The sequence below is a fragment of the Brienomyrus brachyistius genome, chromosome 20 (assembly GCF_023856365.1).
Source record: "Brienomyrus brachyistius isolate T26 chromosome 20, BBRACH_0.4, whole genome shotgun sequence".
Classification (NCBI taxonomy): domain Eukaryota; kingdom Metazoa; phylum Chordata; class Actinopteri; order Osteoglossiformes; family Mormyridae; genus Brienomyrus; species Brienomyrus brachyistius.
In genome coordinates, this window is record NC_064552.1 from 4,371,426 (window position 1) to 4,390,205 (window position 18,780).

An 18,780-nucleotide genomic window follows, 5' to 3' on the forward strand; every position below is an offset into this window, starting at 1 on the left:
CCCACTAGATGGCGCTCTTGGTTTGTTTTGGGGCATACTTTGTACCTTATTTGAACTGAGCACCATCCACTAGAGTAAAAAATACAAGAAATGGTTCATGGAGCGCCATTTTGTCCATCACTACCTTGCATCTTGTGGAACAGGGTTTGAGTTTCCACCTTGGCTCCTTGTGTGGAGTATTCATGTTCTCGCCATGTCTTTGTGGGGTTTCCTATGGGTATTTCGGTTCCCACCCCCCAGTCCAAAAACATGGTGAGGTGAACTGGAGTTACCAAGGTGTGGGTGAATGGTGTGTGAGTGTGCTCTGTGATGGGGTGGCCCCCCTTCCTGAGTTGTTCCTTGCCTTGCATCCATAGGCTCCGGACCCTCCTTACCATCGCGTCTTCTGCACTGTCTGGCAACCACTGTAGCCTACTTATCCAGCAGCCTTTACTCTCATCTTCAATTTCCATTTAGTTTGTGCAGCCAGGCCGACAAATCAAGATCGCGTTAAGCTGGATTGTATATCAAAGTAAAGTGCGATGGAATTAAGGAGGCACGAATGAGGGGAATTAGCCAGTTCGTTTACAAATCATTACCAAACCTTAGTGATATATAGCAGACTACATGAGGACTTACGGTGATGTCCGTGGCATCCTCTCTATCAGACTCTCTGAAATAGGACTTATATACATATATTAGATAAATTCTCAATTAATGCACCTCATTCTTCTGCTAGAGCAGATAAAGTTTGGACTAACTTCTGCCGACAGTCGGTGTTTGACAAATAATCATATAGTAAGCAAACAAAGACCATGAATAGACTCTATCTTCGGATGTATTGCATCATTAACGGGCAGCAATGAATTATTCATCGAGTTCACAGAGGCTCGTTTGCGCATCCGTTAAATACTTCATTGCAGCAGTCTTTAATTACCCAGCGTATCTTACTCTGTCCTGGCTAGATACATTTATTCTGCTAACTAGTGTCGATGTATGTGTTTGAAGAATGACCAGATATGGTTGATTTAGAGAGCCAGAATTGAGAATTTATAAGATTGTCATGCCCCCGCTCCTCCGATCCTCCCGTGTGTCACGCCCCCTCATCTACCTCGTGTGGATTCCTCTTGTTCACAAGCTGTTTCCTGTTACTGTCATTAGTTCTATGTATTTAGTCCGCGTTTCAGTTTGTTTCCCTAGTCCGGTCATTAACGTTACGTGTTGTTCTTGAGTGTGTTAGCACGTAATGAAGTCCTTTGTCGGTATCCACGGCTCCTATCATCTGCTTCCCGGTGCTGATCGTAACAAAGATCTTCTAAAGTGGGATGTGTTTTGCGTCAAGCTATTCTGGGAGTTATTACAGAGCCAGGGACTTCCGTCTGTGACGGCTCGTCCCGGAGTGCCCCGGGGCTCCCGTGGTTGTGCACGGACTCCGCTCCTCGTCAGCTTGCGGCGTTCTTTCCAAGGCAAGGCAGCCGCTTTTCACTTAACATGCACCCCCATTTTATCCCGTCAGCAAAATTCAACCGAGGGTCGGTTTGTTTTTGTTCCATTTTCATGTCCCCAAGCAAAACCAGTAGGGGGAAAAAATGAGGACACCGATTAAACCTTAACTGACTGCACTTACATTCTAGGCACAGAAGACAGACAAAAGTTTTCATCTTTACCATTTCTATATCGATGCCATTAAGGAGTCTGTGGGGGGCACTTTTTACGTCATTGAAACGGCATATTTCGCAGAAATGCAGTGCAGTACGAGTAAGGACTGCAATGTCATTCAGAATGTCTCTTTAAATTAATTTAATCCAGTAATCAGGCTACGGTTGGCCGTAGAAATAGTTATTCGGTAGCTGCGTGCTTGAATATGAGCTGGTGTAGGTCTGATACTGCTGCTGAAGTTCAGAGGCTGAACTGAAGCGTTACTGTACCTCCCTTAAAATAAAGGCTCGAGTTTTCTGTCTGCTGTATTTCAACATTCTGAGGCATCCAGACCATCTGTTGGAGATATGACACTAATAATTTTGTCTGAGTGTACAAGCCTCCCCCATGAACCCACCAAGGCAACCTCACTCCTCCCAATGAGAGGGCGGCTCTCTCTGTTGCGATGGTCTCAGGCGACCTGTCTGCTTCCTGGCCACATCAAAGCCCCCTCAGCAAGGCCCCTTCTCCCTCCAGCTGTAAACGCACCAAACACTCTGCTGTCTAATAAGTCTCACATGCCACTTCCTTTCTGTTGTTTTTAACTGGTTTCGCTGGAGGGCAATTACCACAAGAACCATTTTTGGATTACAATAGCGAGTGAGGGCTAATTAGTGAAAACCTACGTCAGGAACTCGGTCTGGCGAACGGGGGAATGGGTGGTTGCTCTGCGTTGAGTGGATTCCATAGCAAAGATGAGATTTAAGAGCCCGAGGATGCGTGGGAATGGAAACCTTAGAAAATGCTTTCGAAAATGACGGAGGGCACTATTGTGAATGAAGATGTGTTCCCAGAGGCATAGAAATGGGGTCTCCCCATCCCTCCCCCAACGAAATTTATTTCTACCTCTTCTAACCACAGGCCTGCCCACGCTGTTGTGTGCCTCCACTTTTGATTTGCATTGTTTACAATGTTAGCGGCCATATAGCCTATATCAACAAAATTGTGGTCTCTGCTGGAATTATTTCCATTTTCAAAGTTCCTTCTTTTAAAAACCAGCGACAGATCTGTAAATCGGTATCACTCAAACATTTTTGTTTTATTAAAGATGTCATACTCCACCTACTGCTGGCTGCTTTTCTGACTGAATACACTTAACTGAGCCGTGAGTCGAACAAACTAGGAAATTCAAATTGTGTTAAAAAAGAGGGATGTTTTCTAATTGTCGCTCTATTGACCCATTATTCTTATAAAGAATAAATTAGTAGCTGAAATCCTGATTAATCTAAAATAATTACTTTCTCTTTTGTTTTGTAAATGATTAAGACCAGTTACTAGCCTAAAGTCGGTGTTATGATCACATACACAGAGAAACATCAAGACCAGCGCCCGAATATCTCATTCCGGTCACAGCATTAGGAAAAACCATCGGTGAGTAGCGTGTTTTATTTCTCCAAAAGGAGACACCGGAAATCATTAAGTGCTGAAAAGACAGAGACGGATTTTAGCATCATCAGCTTTTTATCTGCATAATGGCCTGAAAATGCCTTGTCAGGATGGAAAAATAGTGACTGTGGTTGAAGGAGGCATATTTCAAAGATTGGGGTCAAATTCCCAGCTCTCAGAAATTTTAATTATGGTCTTATTATTAACAAGTACTGATTTTTTAATGCATGGATTGTTTTCCAGAAATCATACAGGTTTGATTTTTAGATTTAAAATATGTATTTATTTCGATTTTAATAGATTCATGGTCAAGCCGCTCTTTCTTAGGCTGCATCATGTGACATAATTCAATGGAAACCGTCCCCTCAGATCCCAGCATGCAGCACGTGTTGCCCGGATTAAGCATGTCAGCCACTTAAAGTACAGACCACAGAACATCAGAATAGGCAGAATTTCCTGTTTACTGCAAAACGGCTTTTTTTCTACAGTTCGTCACAAACGCACCGCAGTTTCAGCATGTCGCTCTCTCACTCTGTCGCAGCGGTATCTGCGCGCACCTTCGACGGCCTGTGATATGCGGACGCACCGCGGTCTTCCGTGCTGGCGGTGCTGCTCGGTCTGGGTCTGGCTCTGACAATGATACGTTCTCTGTCTCTGGTATGTGCCCCAGACTCAGCGTCACCAAAAAACCCCCTTTCTGTGCCCCGTACATTTTAGAGTGCTGTTTTAGCAGTTAAGTATGATTGTTTATTGAAAATTGGCATGGATTACTCTAGAAAACTTTTATTGGTATTTTGTTTTCTTCCGAACTCATCTTTAACGTCTTAAACGTGTTTTCGTTTATGTTTCTCATGATATTATTGTTTGTAGAAAAGCGATCCTTGCTTGTCTTGACAGTTCTCAGTTTACAAAAGATTTATATATACCACAAAAATTGTGGCGCTGTTGGTCTCCTCTAGGATTCCATGTGAGAAATGGAAAATACTGGCAGCACATAATATTTACAGACATAAAGACATCTAATCATATGTTTGTGGCTAGTTCATACTCAGAGGATACAGTGATGGAGTCTTGGTACTTGCGTAACACGTTTTCTGTTTAATGCCTTTTTTTCTCCCATTTATTTATTTTTGTCTGAGACTTTAGCATTAGAATGTGACCAAAATCAAAGCAGAGCCTGTTTCATTATCCTCATTGGATTAATTTAGTTAGGATTAATGCACAGTGACACCAGTATCAACCAGATCCATCCATCCATTTCTCCTGCCAGTGAGACTGGAGTCGATCCCAGCCATCACAGGACAAATTCATCAATTAATCAAAACAGTATTCAATTATTAATTAAAACAGTAAAAATATGATCATCCGCAGTGACCTGCAATGCATACATGCAAACATTTAAATGCAAACCAAATTCTGGCTTGATTACAAATGGAGAAAAAATACATTTAAGTACGGTGTAAAAAATTGCCTTTGTACAAAATGTCATAAGGATGTAGTCACTGAATTCACATTCACATTCGTCCGAAAAGTCAGCTAGAAGCATGAAAATAACACATAGAATGAGACAAATATACATTTATAAATAGTGATTTGCAAACACGTAGAGGGCAGCTCTACATTGGTCTCTCGTCAAACACTATCTGAGCGTAGACTGTACCCGGACAGGCCAATTCGCTCTCAGGCAGGGACTTCACCAGCTCCAGCTCAGCATACATCAGGCTCTCCTCCACAATCTTGGGCTGGGTGACATAACAAAAACAAGCCAGCAGAGGGTGCTGTAGTTAAGGCACTCAAGTCATGACCCAAAAAATGGTGTCTCCATTACCTGAACTCTTTCAGTCAAGAATTTGGATATATAACCATCTCCGTTTAAATATTGTGAAGTATTTTGGATAAGGGAACAAAGTGTGGTGTTTATTTTGTATGGCCTCTGCCTTAGACTTAAAATACTTTTGTCCAATACAATTTTCCCTAATCCCACTGTTAACCGTGCCGTCCTCCTAATGTAAAATACAGTAAGACGTACTAAAGATTGTTTTGCAGCTTCTGTGTGCAGCGCCATTAGCATGAATCAAAATCACATTCCGACTGCTGATTGGTCAGTGGCGCTCAGGTCAGTCACATGGTACTGTGGAACTTACCAGAGCCACTTTTCTTGGCTGGGGCTTCAAAAGTTTGGACCCCCGTGTTTTGTCTGTAAGGAGAAGCTGGGAAATTAGGGACAGTGGAACAGGCAGTGGAACATTACGTTACCTGATCTCGAGACCTGAGAATGTTTTCTGTTTGATAGTGGCAGACCCTCTCACAGATACATATCCGATTCCCTATGAGAAAGACGCTCCTCTGCACCTTTGGCTGGTATGGCCGGTGGAATCTCCGCGGCTCCTACACCCTTCTTCTCCAAGTGCTTCTTCTCCTTCTTGGGCATGGGAGGGGACAGGCTGATGACACTGGTGACCGTCTCCCCAGAGCTGGAAGTGGGTATGGCGCAGGGGCAAGACGCACAGGAAAATAATACATTTAGCAAAATTCACAAGGAGAACCATTTTTATGACGGAAAATAACTATCGAGTCATCGATCCTCGCCTTTCGAACATCAAAGCATTTTGGGTCGGCTGTGTTTGGAAGGACACTACATAGAATATATGGAACGGAACCAAATGATCACCACTGTGATTAAACTACTGTGAGATTCCGTTCCTCTCTGTGAAGAAAAATACTAACAAAAGTAGTACCAAGCGCAGTGGGAGGAGCCCTACCTGTTCTGGGGACACTTCACCAGATAATAACTTGCTGTAAGGGAACAAGAGAAGCTTCTTAGAATGTCCACAATTACACGTCACCTCACTGTACACTTACCTGAACATACAGGCTGTATTCAACATCACTATTATTCCTATAGTGCAGTGTGCAGCGCACCCACCATTTTATAGTGCTCACTGTTCTCACTGGCAAATCTCACTTGCTATATAATGCACTTCACAATATCCAAAGTGCAGTGCAAATCCTAGAGTACAGATGATGCACATTAGCATGCTCCCCGCATACCATAATGCAACGTGAATGTCATGCATTTTGTCAACTGACCCCTTGTAATACAAGCAGGATTCTACACGAAGGTAAGTATATTTCTTTTATATTTTAAAAAGAAAAATTATCTCGATTCACTGAATAAGTCTATATAGTGAACTGCACAAGTCTCCCCATATAGGGAACCGTGAGTTAATGACCCATAATTTGAAATGCACAAAAGGGGAGGGGCCACGTGTGGCGTTATAAATTATTAATGAGCTCACCTCTGGAGCTCCGCCTCCTTTGCAGGTACTGGCAGGTGATGACCACAGTAAACAGGCACATGCAGACGAGTCCGACGGAGCAGATGAGCACCACACACAGGTACACGTCTGTAAGGCAGGTTGAGCGCACACCGGCTGGTCATAAACCCACTCACCATTACAAGCCCCTCCCCCCCCAGCACATCTGTTCATGAATGTCGCGTCCCTTACATCTCTCTGAAACATTTGTGGCTTTTTCGCAAGGCGTTGCCCTGATTACACTTTATTTACCACCACCCCCCCCCCCAAAACAAACTGGAAATCTCTAGAAAAGATATGAGTTTTTTCTGGGGCCCTGAGCTGCCTGTCAACCATGAGCATCTCACCAGCCTGTTAGTGCCGAGGCCAGTCAGGACAAAGGCATGTGCCGTCAGCCTCGAAGGACGTGCAGAGGAGGGGAGGGGAGAGTGGCGCTGTGGCGGGCATGTGGCGGGCACTTCAGAGGCAGCTATTGGGCCGAAATTTTGGAGGGCTGTCGGGCGGCATCTGCTCGTCGCAATAAGGTCCTCACAGCTCAAATCGGTAAATGTTTTGCTTTGTGGCTGGGTGAACAATGGGTTAAAAATCTGGTAAATCAAAAGCTAAAAAAGAGCCCAGCAGGGATATATATATATAAAAACATAAAAACAAATAAACGTGAAAAAATTGAGGATAACCACTAAGTACCAAGTGACGCCGGGTGGGTGTTTCATCTTGCGCTACGTGCCAACGCTAATGCTAGCATTGCCTCTTGGCCGCCCCCTCCCAGGCCAGTCAGCGGTGCAGGCCTGCTCACGCTCCACCATGTGTCACGCTCGGGATCCACCCAGTCACACCCCTCCACCCCCATCCCTGTCGAAAGAGCCATGACTGCTGGGGTTGGGCAGGCTGCTCATCCACAAGCAGGGGGCGGAGCTATCGAAGTCATGTGACTTAGGAAATCAGCCAATCGAAAGCCGTGTCCTTCTCCATCCAACCACTGGCTGGTCTCTGGGGCGTCGGAGGTGCATGGGTACTCTAGCAGGTTCAGGGGCCCCGGCACTTCATAGGGGCCCCTAAATATGAAAAATAATCATTTATGCGCTGAGGTGTGGGCCGATTTTACGGTGGGGGAAACCTCCCCCCACCGCCAGGCTTGGCAAATTCTGTCTACCAGTGAGAACCCGTATTTCCGATTGAAAATGGCAACTCAAATGGGGGGGGGGGGGGGTCCAGGATTGTGCCCCTGGCTGGCATCACCTGACAACAACAGTACATCTTCCCATTCCCATTGGCCCACAGTTATTCCCGGTTTTACCTTCAGCAGCGAATCATGACCCACCTTCAAACAGCTGCCATATGGCCTCCCCGATTCTGGGTGGTGGCCAGGACGCTCACTGGGGGGAGGTGGGGGGAGAAACGGGGGGGGGGGGGGGGGGGTTAGCAGCTGTAACTGAGAGGGCCGTAAGGCCACTCTGAAGGAGTTAGAAAGGCACTATATTGTAGGGTGCTGTTTCTAGGATGAGAGACCTGAGGTCAGGCTTAAAGACAGGCCTCTTCCCTGCTCACACCCACAGGCCCGTCCCGAAATACCCGAAACCGCCGAAGGCCGTAAGCTCTGCAGGGAGGCACCCCTCAGAGCCCCCCCTCCCACAATGGAGACCCCCCCACCCCCATCCTGTGATCCCTGTAGGTTGGGGGATACTCCTGTACGCCAATGTAGGGCACGGATCGCTCTTCCGGCTTTGCGGTTTCGCTTTTCACCCAGAATAACACATTTAAGGAACCTATTGTTGTTTCATTATTATTATTTTCTTTTTTTAGCACTAATTCCACCCACACAGCACCGGCCCATTGACTCTGATAGACAAATTTAAGCAAATATTATTTTAGTCACTGCTTATTCAAGGTTTGATATATATTTGCCCGAGTGCGTAGGCTGGAAAAAATGAATAGCACTGCAGTGAAACCAGCGAGATAATTTTAGCACATTTTCTGCCAAACCTTTTCTTTCTTTCCGTCTCGCTCCTTCTTTCTTTCCATCCACATTAATTTCGCTCATTCTTTCATGCGCAGCAGACGTGCTTTCCCACTGAACTTTCTCTTTTTAAACGTGAGGACAGAACAGAGAGTAAATGGCTGTTGCTGTTAGCTTGGTTATAGGTCTATGCCACCTGGGGGGTGGGGGGGAGGCACAACTTGCATAGATGTGTTTGTGATTGTGTCTCTTCCAATTGCTTGGCATTCTGCCCGGAGAGTCACCGCATCTGGGAAAAACTCACAGGTTCACCTCAGTCTGCTTTGGGTAACCGGTCAGAGAAGATCCACAGTGATTCCGCTTATTCCTCAAATTTCATGTCCTTTTTAGCACAGAAATGTTTGTGGAGTGTTACTGTAACGATAAATGCTTAACCATCTGCCGAATTCATCCCCAGTCCAGTAAGGATTAGCTATCCCACTATCACACATCCGACAAATGTGTCTGACGGTTTCTCCAGGTCCCGTTCCCAGGTGGATGAGCCCCACGTACTTGAGGACTTGTCTATCAGACGCTATTGTCTCGAGGCCTCGCAGCACATGCACCTCACCAAGTCTGGCCTGACTTCCAAGCCCAAAGTCCAAGCAGAGGGCGACGCCAAAACCGACACATGCGTGACGTCGCATCTCGGCCTCCCGGGGCTTCGCGTGTCTGCATTCCTGCATTCCTGCCCGATTGCCTTGGCAGGAACGCCTGTGTTACTCAAACACGAGAGTGACACCATGGGGAGAGAAAAAAATGACCCTCCAGGAAACAGGGGCTTGGATTTCATAACAATCTGTGTCGCTGGTGGCAGACGTGGCCCCGGGTCATTCCGATGCCGTACCGAACCTCCTTCAGCGATTTGTGCTTCCCCTTTGTACAAATTCCTCTGCACACCAAGGCGATCCTCACATCCCGATGCTCTGAATCAGCCTTTGACATGCAGGAGGTGCTCGAAATGATCTGGGCAGGGTTCAGCCTGATAAACACACGTTAAGAGCCAGCAGGAACACGGTGTGGCAGGCCGTTGCAGAAGTGCACTTTGTGATTTTTCAGAATTTGAGGTTGGCTTCTCCACCCATCACCCATCCAAGCTAACATCAACAGCCATTTGTAGAATCCTCTGCCTTCTCCCCAGGTCGAACATCAATGACGTTCATCTGTTGTCCGTCATCAGAGTTACCTTTCAGTTCTGCAGAAGCCGTGCCCATTGGACGCTGCCCCTCCAGCGGTTCTGGTGCAGCCGGATCTCCTGGACCCTGCAGACATAGTGGCCTCGGTCCTCCTTGGAGACGTTGAGGATGAGTAGGCCTAGGCTTGTTCCCCGCCTCTCCTCCAAGAGGCGCAGCTTAGGCCGGGCAAAGCGCTTGGTGTAGTTACCGTAGTACTTGGCCCTCCGCATGTTCAGCTTCACGATGAGCTGCTCCTCATCAGCTGGAAGTGCGGCAAACAGCCAGCGCACCACCAGGACGATATCAGGTCTCCTTCGCTGAGCCACCTGGCAGGATAGGGTGACATTGTCGCCCTCCAGGACCCTGGCCACTGGCCCTGGGGTGACGGTGACATTGAGAGCCTCACACCAACCTCCGGGTGTGAAGAGCAAAGTGTTTGTCGGGATTTATCCAGTCCTGCACAACCAACTAGACAAAGGCAGAGAAAGTGTGCAGTCAAAATTAGCATAAATTCTGCAGATTCACAGTGTATTTCAACTGTCAGTGTAAAATAGGTGCTGCCGTTGGACCAGCTTCAAAAAAGTCAAAGGCTACCATCTCCTCCACCAAAGAGACATCTCACCCTCGCTGTTTTCAAAGGTTGAGATACACCAACAGCATGTCACGCTGCACTACCGATAGCTTAAGGTGGACCTTCAGGTCGTTTGTATCTGGGAAACAACGTTTCGGTTGGGTACGATTAGAGGTTACAGTTTAGCACGGAGAGGGAAGGTGTTCCGTTATCCAGTCTCAGAAAATGACAACAAAAATGCTGCTCGAGCATTTTATCCGTCTCGTTAGCGTCGCGTATTTTTCTTCAAGCCCTTTAAAACGTGTTTGAAAAATGTATTTTCCACGCTATAACCGTAGAACGGAGGCAGTTTCTTGATGACTGAGTGCAAAATAAAATGCAGTGCAAAATGTATGCGGTATTACGTATATGACTATCAATTCGTTTCACTCTTTGACTTTTAACAAACTCTAAGGTTTTAAAAAGCATTTATAAAAACTACAGCCGCTGCCAATCTGCTTTTAGGGCTTAAAATGTGATGTTTCGAAAATTAATTAACATATAATAGTGTAAGTACAAAGTTGCGTTATATCTTTATGGCTTCACTCTAGGAAAGAGAATAATACCACTTAATATATATGATAACACAACAAAATCCATATTTTATTTATACGTTGTGTAGATATTTCCTCAATTCACAAGCACTGACTATTGTAATAATAGCTGTGTAATAACCTTTTTTTCCTAGTACATAGTACATTTCTAGTACACTGCTAACAACGTCTTAAATTGCACAATCCGACAAATATCGATAGTTAAATTCAGACTGAGTTAGTGCACTAGTCATTTTTTGTCGTTCTTTCCAGCCACAGGAGTCTGGCTGAGAATGACAGATATCGGAAGTTTTTAAGAATTTGTTGTTTTTTTTTTAAGTTCCCGCTTACCTCCAGCAAAACTTTTAATCAGGAGAATTGCTACCACTGACGAGATTTTCATTTTTCAGACAAACAGACTCCATAAAATCCAGTTAACAGTGAAGAAAGACGTCCCAGAGTTCTCCTTTTTTTTTCTTTTCCACTGTTTCTGTGAAATATGAAACGGGACATCCTACTCACGGTTCAGAAACACCCTCTCCTCCAGCCTTAAACACCCCTTTCTCTGCGTTGCGAAAATGTGGGCAATTTCATTTCCTGCACTGGGTGGCGCTCGGCTGGCATCTATACGAGAAGCTACCGCTTGTCCCTCTTACACCCCCCCCCCCCCTCAAAGCTAATCCAGCCCATCCCTTCTGCTGCCCTGTTCTTCGCACTGGGGTGCCCGTTAGACAGAGGGGGCTGTCTGGCCATGCAAGCGATTTCTCTCACCCTGTTTCATACTGGCCTGTTTCTTCGTCAGGAGTGCAGTTGCAACCGTCTTTAAGAACCAACTGAGTGCTGCATTTTAGGCTAGACTGGGATTAAAACTCGGCCTGCACTTCGGGGTCCCAAAATAAACTTTGCCGGCCCTTAGCAGTGTTCATTATCGGTCACCCTGAAAGTGAACACTACAATTGGCAGATTATAGTATAAAGTGCATTTCCATACAATGCCAATCATATAAACTGTATAACGGGCCTACTGGTCGTAGATGTGTTGTGACTTGGTTATTGCATACTTCGTCTTGTGCTGATCGAGTACAATGCACACGGACAACACACAAGCGACCGCATCGTGACTGCATCATCTTAAATGCGAACCACATGTACTTCAGAAAACGTAGAGAAACGATGATTGCTGCAGCCAAAGATCGTAGGAAAATCCCTCATTTTACTATATCCTGACAAACGCAAATCATACTGCCTGTAAAATCAAATCTCATCCATAGGAATCAACATCATATTCTTGCGCTTACAGTTGATATTATGATTGACCATGAATTGATGAGTAATTTTCATTAGAAATTATCGAGATAAACCGACTTATTGAAAGAAAAACAGCAGTTTGGTAAACATATAATGCCGAGTTTCTTCTTTAAACACAAGGAATTGGAGTCGCAAAGACTGGGGGATTCTGAACAACGAGTGCGACACTGCCACCATGTGGACATAATTGGGAATTTATTTGCATTAGGCAGTTTGTCGCTTTCTTCGGAACAAATTGGCGTAAATGAAAGTAAAACCAGTTTTAGACAATTATTCTTAACATGCGAGGACATCCGACTATCGAAGTTTTCACTCGATGTTTAATCCTTGAAGAAAATGTTCCGGCTCCCAATAACCTGCAAAATATTCTGTGTAACAAATAACCCTGAACTCGAGCGCCACACATCGGTGCTATTAAGATATAGCGTTTCTGAAGCCTATGATCCGGTTCCCGAAGGCCAAATGACAAATACTTAATATTTCTCCACGAAGGTTCCTGAAAGAAAGTATACTGGGCTCGCCATAAACTGCACTTACTTCCTAAAACGGTTTCATTCCAGGACCTTAAGCGAAGATTCTGGCAGCAGGGTTCGGAAAAAGGTATTCCCTTTGATTTTGCATTTCTGTAGCTCCCTTCATCAAATGCTTTTTTGTAGTTTGTATTTGAGAGCGTCGTACCTAAACCTGTGCAAGTTTCGCAGGTGTAGCTACAGTATACGATACCGCCCGCGGCAGTAGTGGCCTAACAGGAAATTCTTATAATCTAAGAATTACTGCTTCAAATCCCTGACCTGCAAAGTAACACTGAGGTAGCCTACCCGTAAACCCCCCCCCCCCCCCAAGCACTGCTTGCCGGGCGCTGTTTTTAGCTGCCCGCTATTATGTCACGCGGGTAAAATGTAGAGGACTCATCTCATTGTTGGTTTGTCACCAATGATAACTACTAATCACTTTAAGATTAAACTGGGGATGCTTTTTCTGGCAATGGGATGCTGAAAAAGACATCCCCTTTAATTTTTAATTTCTGCAGCCCCATCATCACGTGCTTTGCATAATTTATATGTGAGCAGGAGAAATATATCCTCACACCCCCTTCCTCATTACATTTGCACTGACCCCAGAATCAAGCACGTTTTTAAATACAATATGGAGACATTGCCTAAGTAGTCGGTAACAAACTGTATTCATAACCGCGGCTTATTTTATTACTTTGTATATTGTATATCTGTATTTTACGGAAGAGGATTAGGGCCACCATGAAAATATTATTTGAATTCTGACATTTTTCTCAGAATTCTGACTTTAATCTCAGAATTCCTTTTTTTCTAAAGTCCGAATTCTGTGAAAAAAGTCAGAATTCTCATATTAAAGTCCGAATTCTGTGGGAAAAAAACTCAGAATTCTGAGATTAAAGTTAGAATTCAAATAATATTTTCATGGTGGCCCTAATCGTCGTCCGTGGTGTTAACAAAATACAACGTCGTATGATATGTTACATAAAGTTTACAAGTTTACATAAACAGAAACGGTCGTTTGCACTCGTTACCAAAAACATCCTTCCTTTCGCTGTTTTCAGCGGTGCGCGCTCCCGGAGACAGACTTTCATTCTACGGCAGGGTTATATTCTAAACCCGCGACCCAAAGCCCCTGTTTCTTAACCACTGAACCACCCACTGTCTTGCACCATATCAATTAGCTCTGTCATTGTGCAATTCTCCCATTTTAAATAGTTTAATGGTTTTAATGTTTACCAACAAATGATCTCCTGCACATCTGTTTCGCATTAGGGGAATTTAGTCCAGTTAAATCTTGATTTTTAAAAATGTCGGTTTCGGTTTACTTCTGCGTTTTAAACGTTTTTTGGCTGTGTGTGGTCAGAAGCTAAATATTTTATTTCCTTAGAAAACGTAATCATGTCATTAAAATGAAGAGAGGTCGTTTAAATCGTCAGTGGAACAGTGGGAGAAATTGAAATCGCGTGACAAAGTTACGCTATACACATATGAAGTTTTTTTTAACCTACCAGTGCATATGGCATATAGGTACTCTGCATGTTCCGTGCTCAAGCAAAAGAAAAAAAACAACTAAATCGCCCTAGATCTCGTTGCTATATGAGATTGAAAATAGGCCTACTGATAACAGCATCTTGCAAGTCTGCGGTGGGATTTTTTTGATTTGACCTACAGATTGTCTTCACATGAACGTATTAAGTTACATTCTTAGGCTTTGACCTAATTTCCCATGTGGTTTCTTACCCCTTGGTATCAGTCCTCCACAAGGACCCTTCACGCATGGTTTACTTGTCCAGGAAGAAAATGAGTAGCACAATACTATCACGAATATCCATCCATCCACCCATTTTCCAAACCGCTTATCCTTCTGGGTCCGGAGCCTATCCCGGAAGCTATGGACACGGGGCAGGGAACAACCCAGGAGGGGGGGGCAGCCCATCGCAGGGCGCACTCACACACCATTCACGCACATATGCACTCCTATGGGCGATTTAGTAATTCCAATTAGTCTCAGCATATCTTTGAAGTGTGGGGGGAAACGAGAGCACTATCACGAATATCATCTGCAAATGTTTTTCTTAATGGAACGTCCTTTCGTTCAGTTTATACACTCACCGGCCACTTATTAGGTACACCTTGCTTAGTAACCGGGTTGGACCCCCTTTTGCCTTCAGAACTGCCTTAATCCTTCGTGGCATAGATTCAACAAGGTACTGGAAACATTCCTCAGAGATATTGGTCCATATTGACATGATAGCATCATGCAGTTGCTGCAGATTTGTCGGCTGCACATCCATGATGTGAATCTCCCGTTCCACACATCCCAAAGGTGCTTTATTGGATTGAGATCTGGTGACTGTGGAGGCCCATTTGAGTACAGTGAACTCATTGTCATGTTCAAGAAACCAGTCTGAGATGATTCGAGCTTTATGACATGGTGCATTATCCTGCTGGAAGTAGCTATCAGAAGATGGTACACTGTGGTCATAAAGGGATGGACATGGTCAGCAACAATACTCAGGTAGGCTGTGGCATTGCAATGATGATCAATTAGTACTAAGGGGCCCAAAGTGTGCCAAGAAAATGTCCCCCACACCATTACACCACCACCACCAGCCTGAACCGTTGACACAAGGCAGGATGGATCCATGCTTTCATGTTGTTGACTCCAAATTCTGACCCTACCATCCGAATGTTGCAGCAGAAATCGAGACTCATCAGACCAGGCATGTTTCCAATCTTCTATTGTCCAGTTTCGGTGAGCCTGTGCAAATTGTAGCCTCAGTTTCCTGTTCTTTGCTGACAAGAGTGGCACCCGGTGTGGTCTTCTGCTGCTGTAGCCCATCTGCCTCAAGGTTCGACGTGTTGTGCGTTCGGAGATGCTCTTCTGCATACCTTGGTTGTAACGAGTGGTTATTTGACTTACTGTTACCTTTCTATCAGCTCGAACCACTCTGGCCATTCTCCTCTGACCTCTGGCATCAACAAGACATTTTCGCCCACAGAACTGCCGCTCACTGGATGTTTTCTCTTTTTCAGACCATTCTCTGTCAACCCTAGAGATGGTTGTGCGTGACAATCCCAGAAGATCAGCAGTTTCTGCAATACTCAGACCAGCCCATCTGGCACCAACAACCATGCCACGTTCAAAGTCAACTAAATCACCTTTCTTCCCCATTCTGAAGCTCAGTTTGAACTGAATGCATTGAGTTGCCACCATGTGATTGGCTGATCAGTAAATTGAGTGAACGAGCAGTTGGACAGTTGTGCCTAATAAAGTGGCTGGTGAGTGTATATCTGTCTTTTGCCCAGTGTACTTCACATAGCTGACCATATTGTTCACCAGGTTGGCACAACTGTGTGGAATTGAATTGATCATATATATATATATATATATATATATATATATATATATATATACACACACACACAACTGTATTTCCCCGAGTATTTATGTCTATGATTCGGTGATTCATGCAATACCAGCAAACTAGCTTCAGTTAACAATTCAAGAGATATTAAAGAAATAGAAATTATTTGGAAAAAAAAAATATTCAAATGATTTAAAAAAAAAAAAAAGATTTATAACTCACCTCCATAAAATGTATCCCAAAACTTTATTCAGTCATATTTTTTAAAACATACAAATACTAATGACTCAATAATTCATAAGCAGATAATGACAAACACAATAAGGTGGATGAATTATCAACAACTTCTGCTATTGATAATAAACAGTCTGACGATCGTGAATCTTGAGGATGATAAGCCATGCATTGAGTGACCAAATAATCCATGTCAGGGAGGAGACTGTGAGCCAGGACGGGGTTTGTAACCCACCATGTCAATTAAAGGGACCTGGATTTCACTTTAGCACTGAGTTCCTGCTGTGTGCTGATTGGTCAGTCTCTGAGTTCCTGCTGTGTGCTGATTGGTCAGTGTCCCATAATCATGCGCGTGTCACTAATGTTAATGTGAAACAGCTGGATGAGTCTTTCAATCAAGGAAACACACGAAACCGCACAAGAAGAATGGAAGTAATTAGCCAAGCAGTGGAGGCTTTCAGTTTTAAGGTAGTTTGTAAAACCTGAAGTAGCTCCCCCCTCCCCCCGACATGGATTATCTGATCAGCCTAACCAGACATTACAGTCAGATAATGAGCCTTTCAGCTTTAGTTCTCATATTTCTCTTGTGTCCGCAGACCTTCTTCTGTGTTTGCTGGCGAATTCGATGAACAAAGTAGCTTCTCTGGAACTTCACGTCACAGTTTACATTCACTTACGACATTTGAATGTTTATTTGGATCCCGTGCATAGCTTCCGCATCTAAATAATGATAATAATAATAATAATAATCATTTTAGGCCAGAGAACTGAATATGAAATGTCAAAATGCAAACTGTCGTAACCCCCTACGGCATGAATGTTTTTGAAATATCCAGCTACAAAAAAAATTTGAAAATGATTTTCACCAGTAAGTGTAACGTCATGCAAGTTTTCACAATAGCAAACTTAGTTCATCATTTACTTAATAAAGATGCATGTGCACTCTAACGGATACTCAAGGCACAATTACGGCATTGAAAATTAGGAAACTTGCCTCATATATGCTGGTCTTTTATCTGATTCTGCCTCTGGACAAGAAGAAGATAATTTGATGATTGCATTGCAAAAACCAAAGCATTTTTCTTTGCAAGTACACAAGAAAAACACAAAGAATGGACCATATAGACACGTCTTACCTGACAGTTCATTGTCTAGCATGTGTTTTCTAAGCATGTACAGCTTCAAGGCAACAAAGCATAAAGAAAAGAACAGTCCAATCCCAGTTCCGATGACCGCATACTTAACATCTGAGTATTAGGGGGGAAAATAATGTACATCACGTGGTAAAACAGAAAAGACGCACATGAAACCGCGAGTGCATTTGATCAAATTTGTCAACGACCATAATACAAAAGCAACGTACCTGGTTCATCAGATTTGTTAGGTTCATTTCCATGCGCCTTCGATAACAATAAATCTGCAAATTATGAACGATTATTAGTAAACGCGTCCGTCACATAGCTTTCAAAGAAATGCAATACGCCCTTTATATGAAAATAGTACATTCGAAAATTGTTTCACCCGACCTGTACACGTAATGGTGCGGAAGATGTACTGACCTGTAAGGTGTAGCCTAAGTGTTACAGTGTAAATAATGTTGATTTTAGAATTTACAAGTTGCAAAGTTTGAGATCAGGCAAAAAAGGAGAAAGATCTAACGAAAGCAGAAAACGTATAATGCTGCATAAACACCTGAAGAAATGTAACCCTCAAGAGCCATTTTTACCCCAGGTATTTTCCCTGGAATTGCATTTTCTAACATATTGAGAATTTTGAGGAAAGAACACCATACATGAATTCCCGTAAGTGCAGCATATTCATATAAAGGAACCGCATATCGTTTGCCGTCTAAATCGATCGAGAACGATTTAGTTAATCTACTCCAGGATGGCCGTATAATTTTAAATATATTCCAGATGTAAAACGTACGTGTGCAGAATACTCACAGTTAAGTCCGAAATAAACATTGCACGTTGCTCCTTGTATATTTCCCATCACGCTTCATTCCCCAGTGCGATAGACATGTATGAACACGACATTTCTTTCAGTACTTACCAATGAGGCAAATGCTGATCCAAGTGGAACAAAATCCCGAATGACTAAACATCATTTAAACAGTTACGCCAGCTTCTCCACCATCATGCGCATTCTCTTGAAGGAAGATAATGAAATCTCTTTCTGCTCTTCAGCTCAGGAGACTTCCTGTGGCTGTGCCGCAAAGAAACTGGGGCGAAGATAAGATCGGAAGACAGCGATCAACCAACATAAAGCGTAACAGTTCTCATGTTTTGTTTAATAGGACTCTGTGCCCCCATTTGTGACATCATAATCATTTACAGAGTAATTTATACTTTAAACAGTTTAAATAGCCTTTCATCTATTCTGTTGATTTTTTTAAAGAACCCACTAATTTTAACTTAATGTTTTCACTTTTAAACAGCAAACCGCCAGCCGACATATGAAGCACCGACCGTCTGGCTACCGGTTCTGTTCTTACTTATAATATTCGCGTTGCATTCCACAAAAAACGGAAGTCCACATTGTTTGTTGTACAGGGTCGTCAATAAGAAGGGGGGAGGGGTAAGGACGATTCCAAGGGTCCCTTGCTGACAGGGGCCCTAAAATCTGGAGCCTAATTGGATTGGTCTGAGTTGGGGGGCCA

General features: G+C 43.8%; 1 protein-coding gene and 1 long non-coding RNA gene across 2 annotated transcripts; both read right to left on the minus strand.

Annotated features, from left to right (window-relative positions):
* Nucleotides 1–4,243: 4,243 nt before the first annotated feature.
* Nucleotides 4,244–11,191, minus strand: vstm4b (V-set and transmembrane domain containing 4b). Its single transcript, XM_048988214.1, is given in 11 exon segments — nt 4,244–4,805; nt 5,208–5,260; nt 5,416–5,537; nt 5,826–5,859; nt 6,363–6,470; nt 7,702–7,726; nt 7,728–7,756; nt 9,563–9,584; nt 9,587–9,958; nt 9,961–10,019; nt 11,046–11,191. Coding segments are annotated over 11 exon segments (1,002 nt in total). The 5' UTR covers nt 11,098–11,191; the 3' UTR covers nt 4,244–4,679.
* A 5,921-nt stretch (nt 11,192–17,112) lies between these two features.
* On the minus strand, nt 17,113–18,609 carry LOC125715955 (uncharacterized). The gene is made up of 3 exons (XR_007384229.1): nt 18,174–18,609; nt 17,255–17,535; nt 17,113–17,146 (listed from the first exon to the last, which is right to left on the minus strand). It is a non-coding gene; the product is annotated as an uncharacterized LOC125715955 (long non-coding RNA).
* Nucleotides 18,610–18,780: the final 171 nt, after the last annotated feature.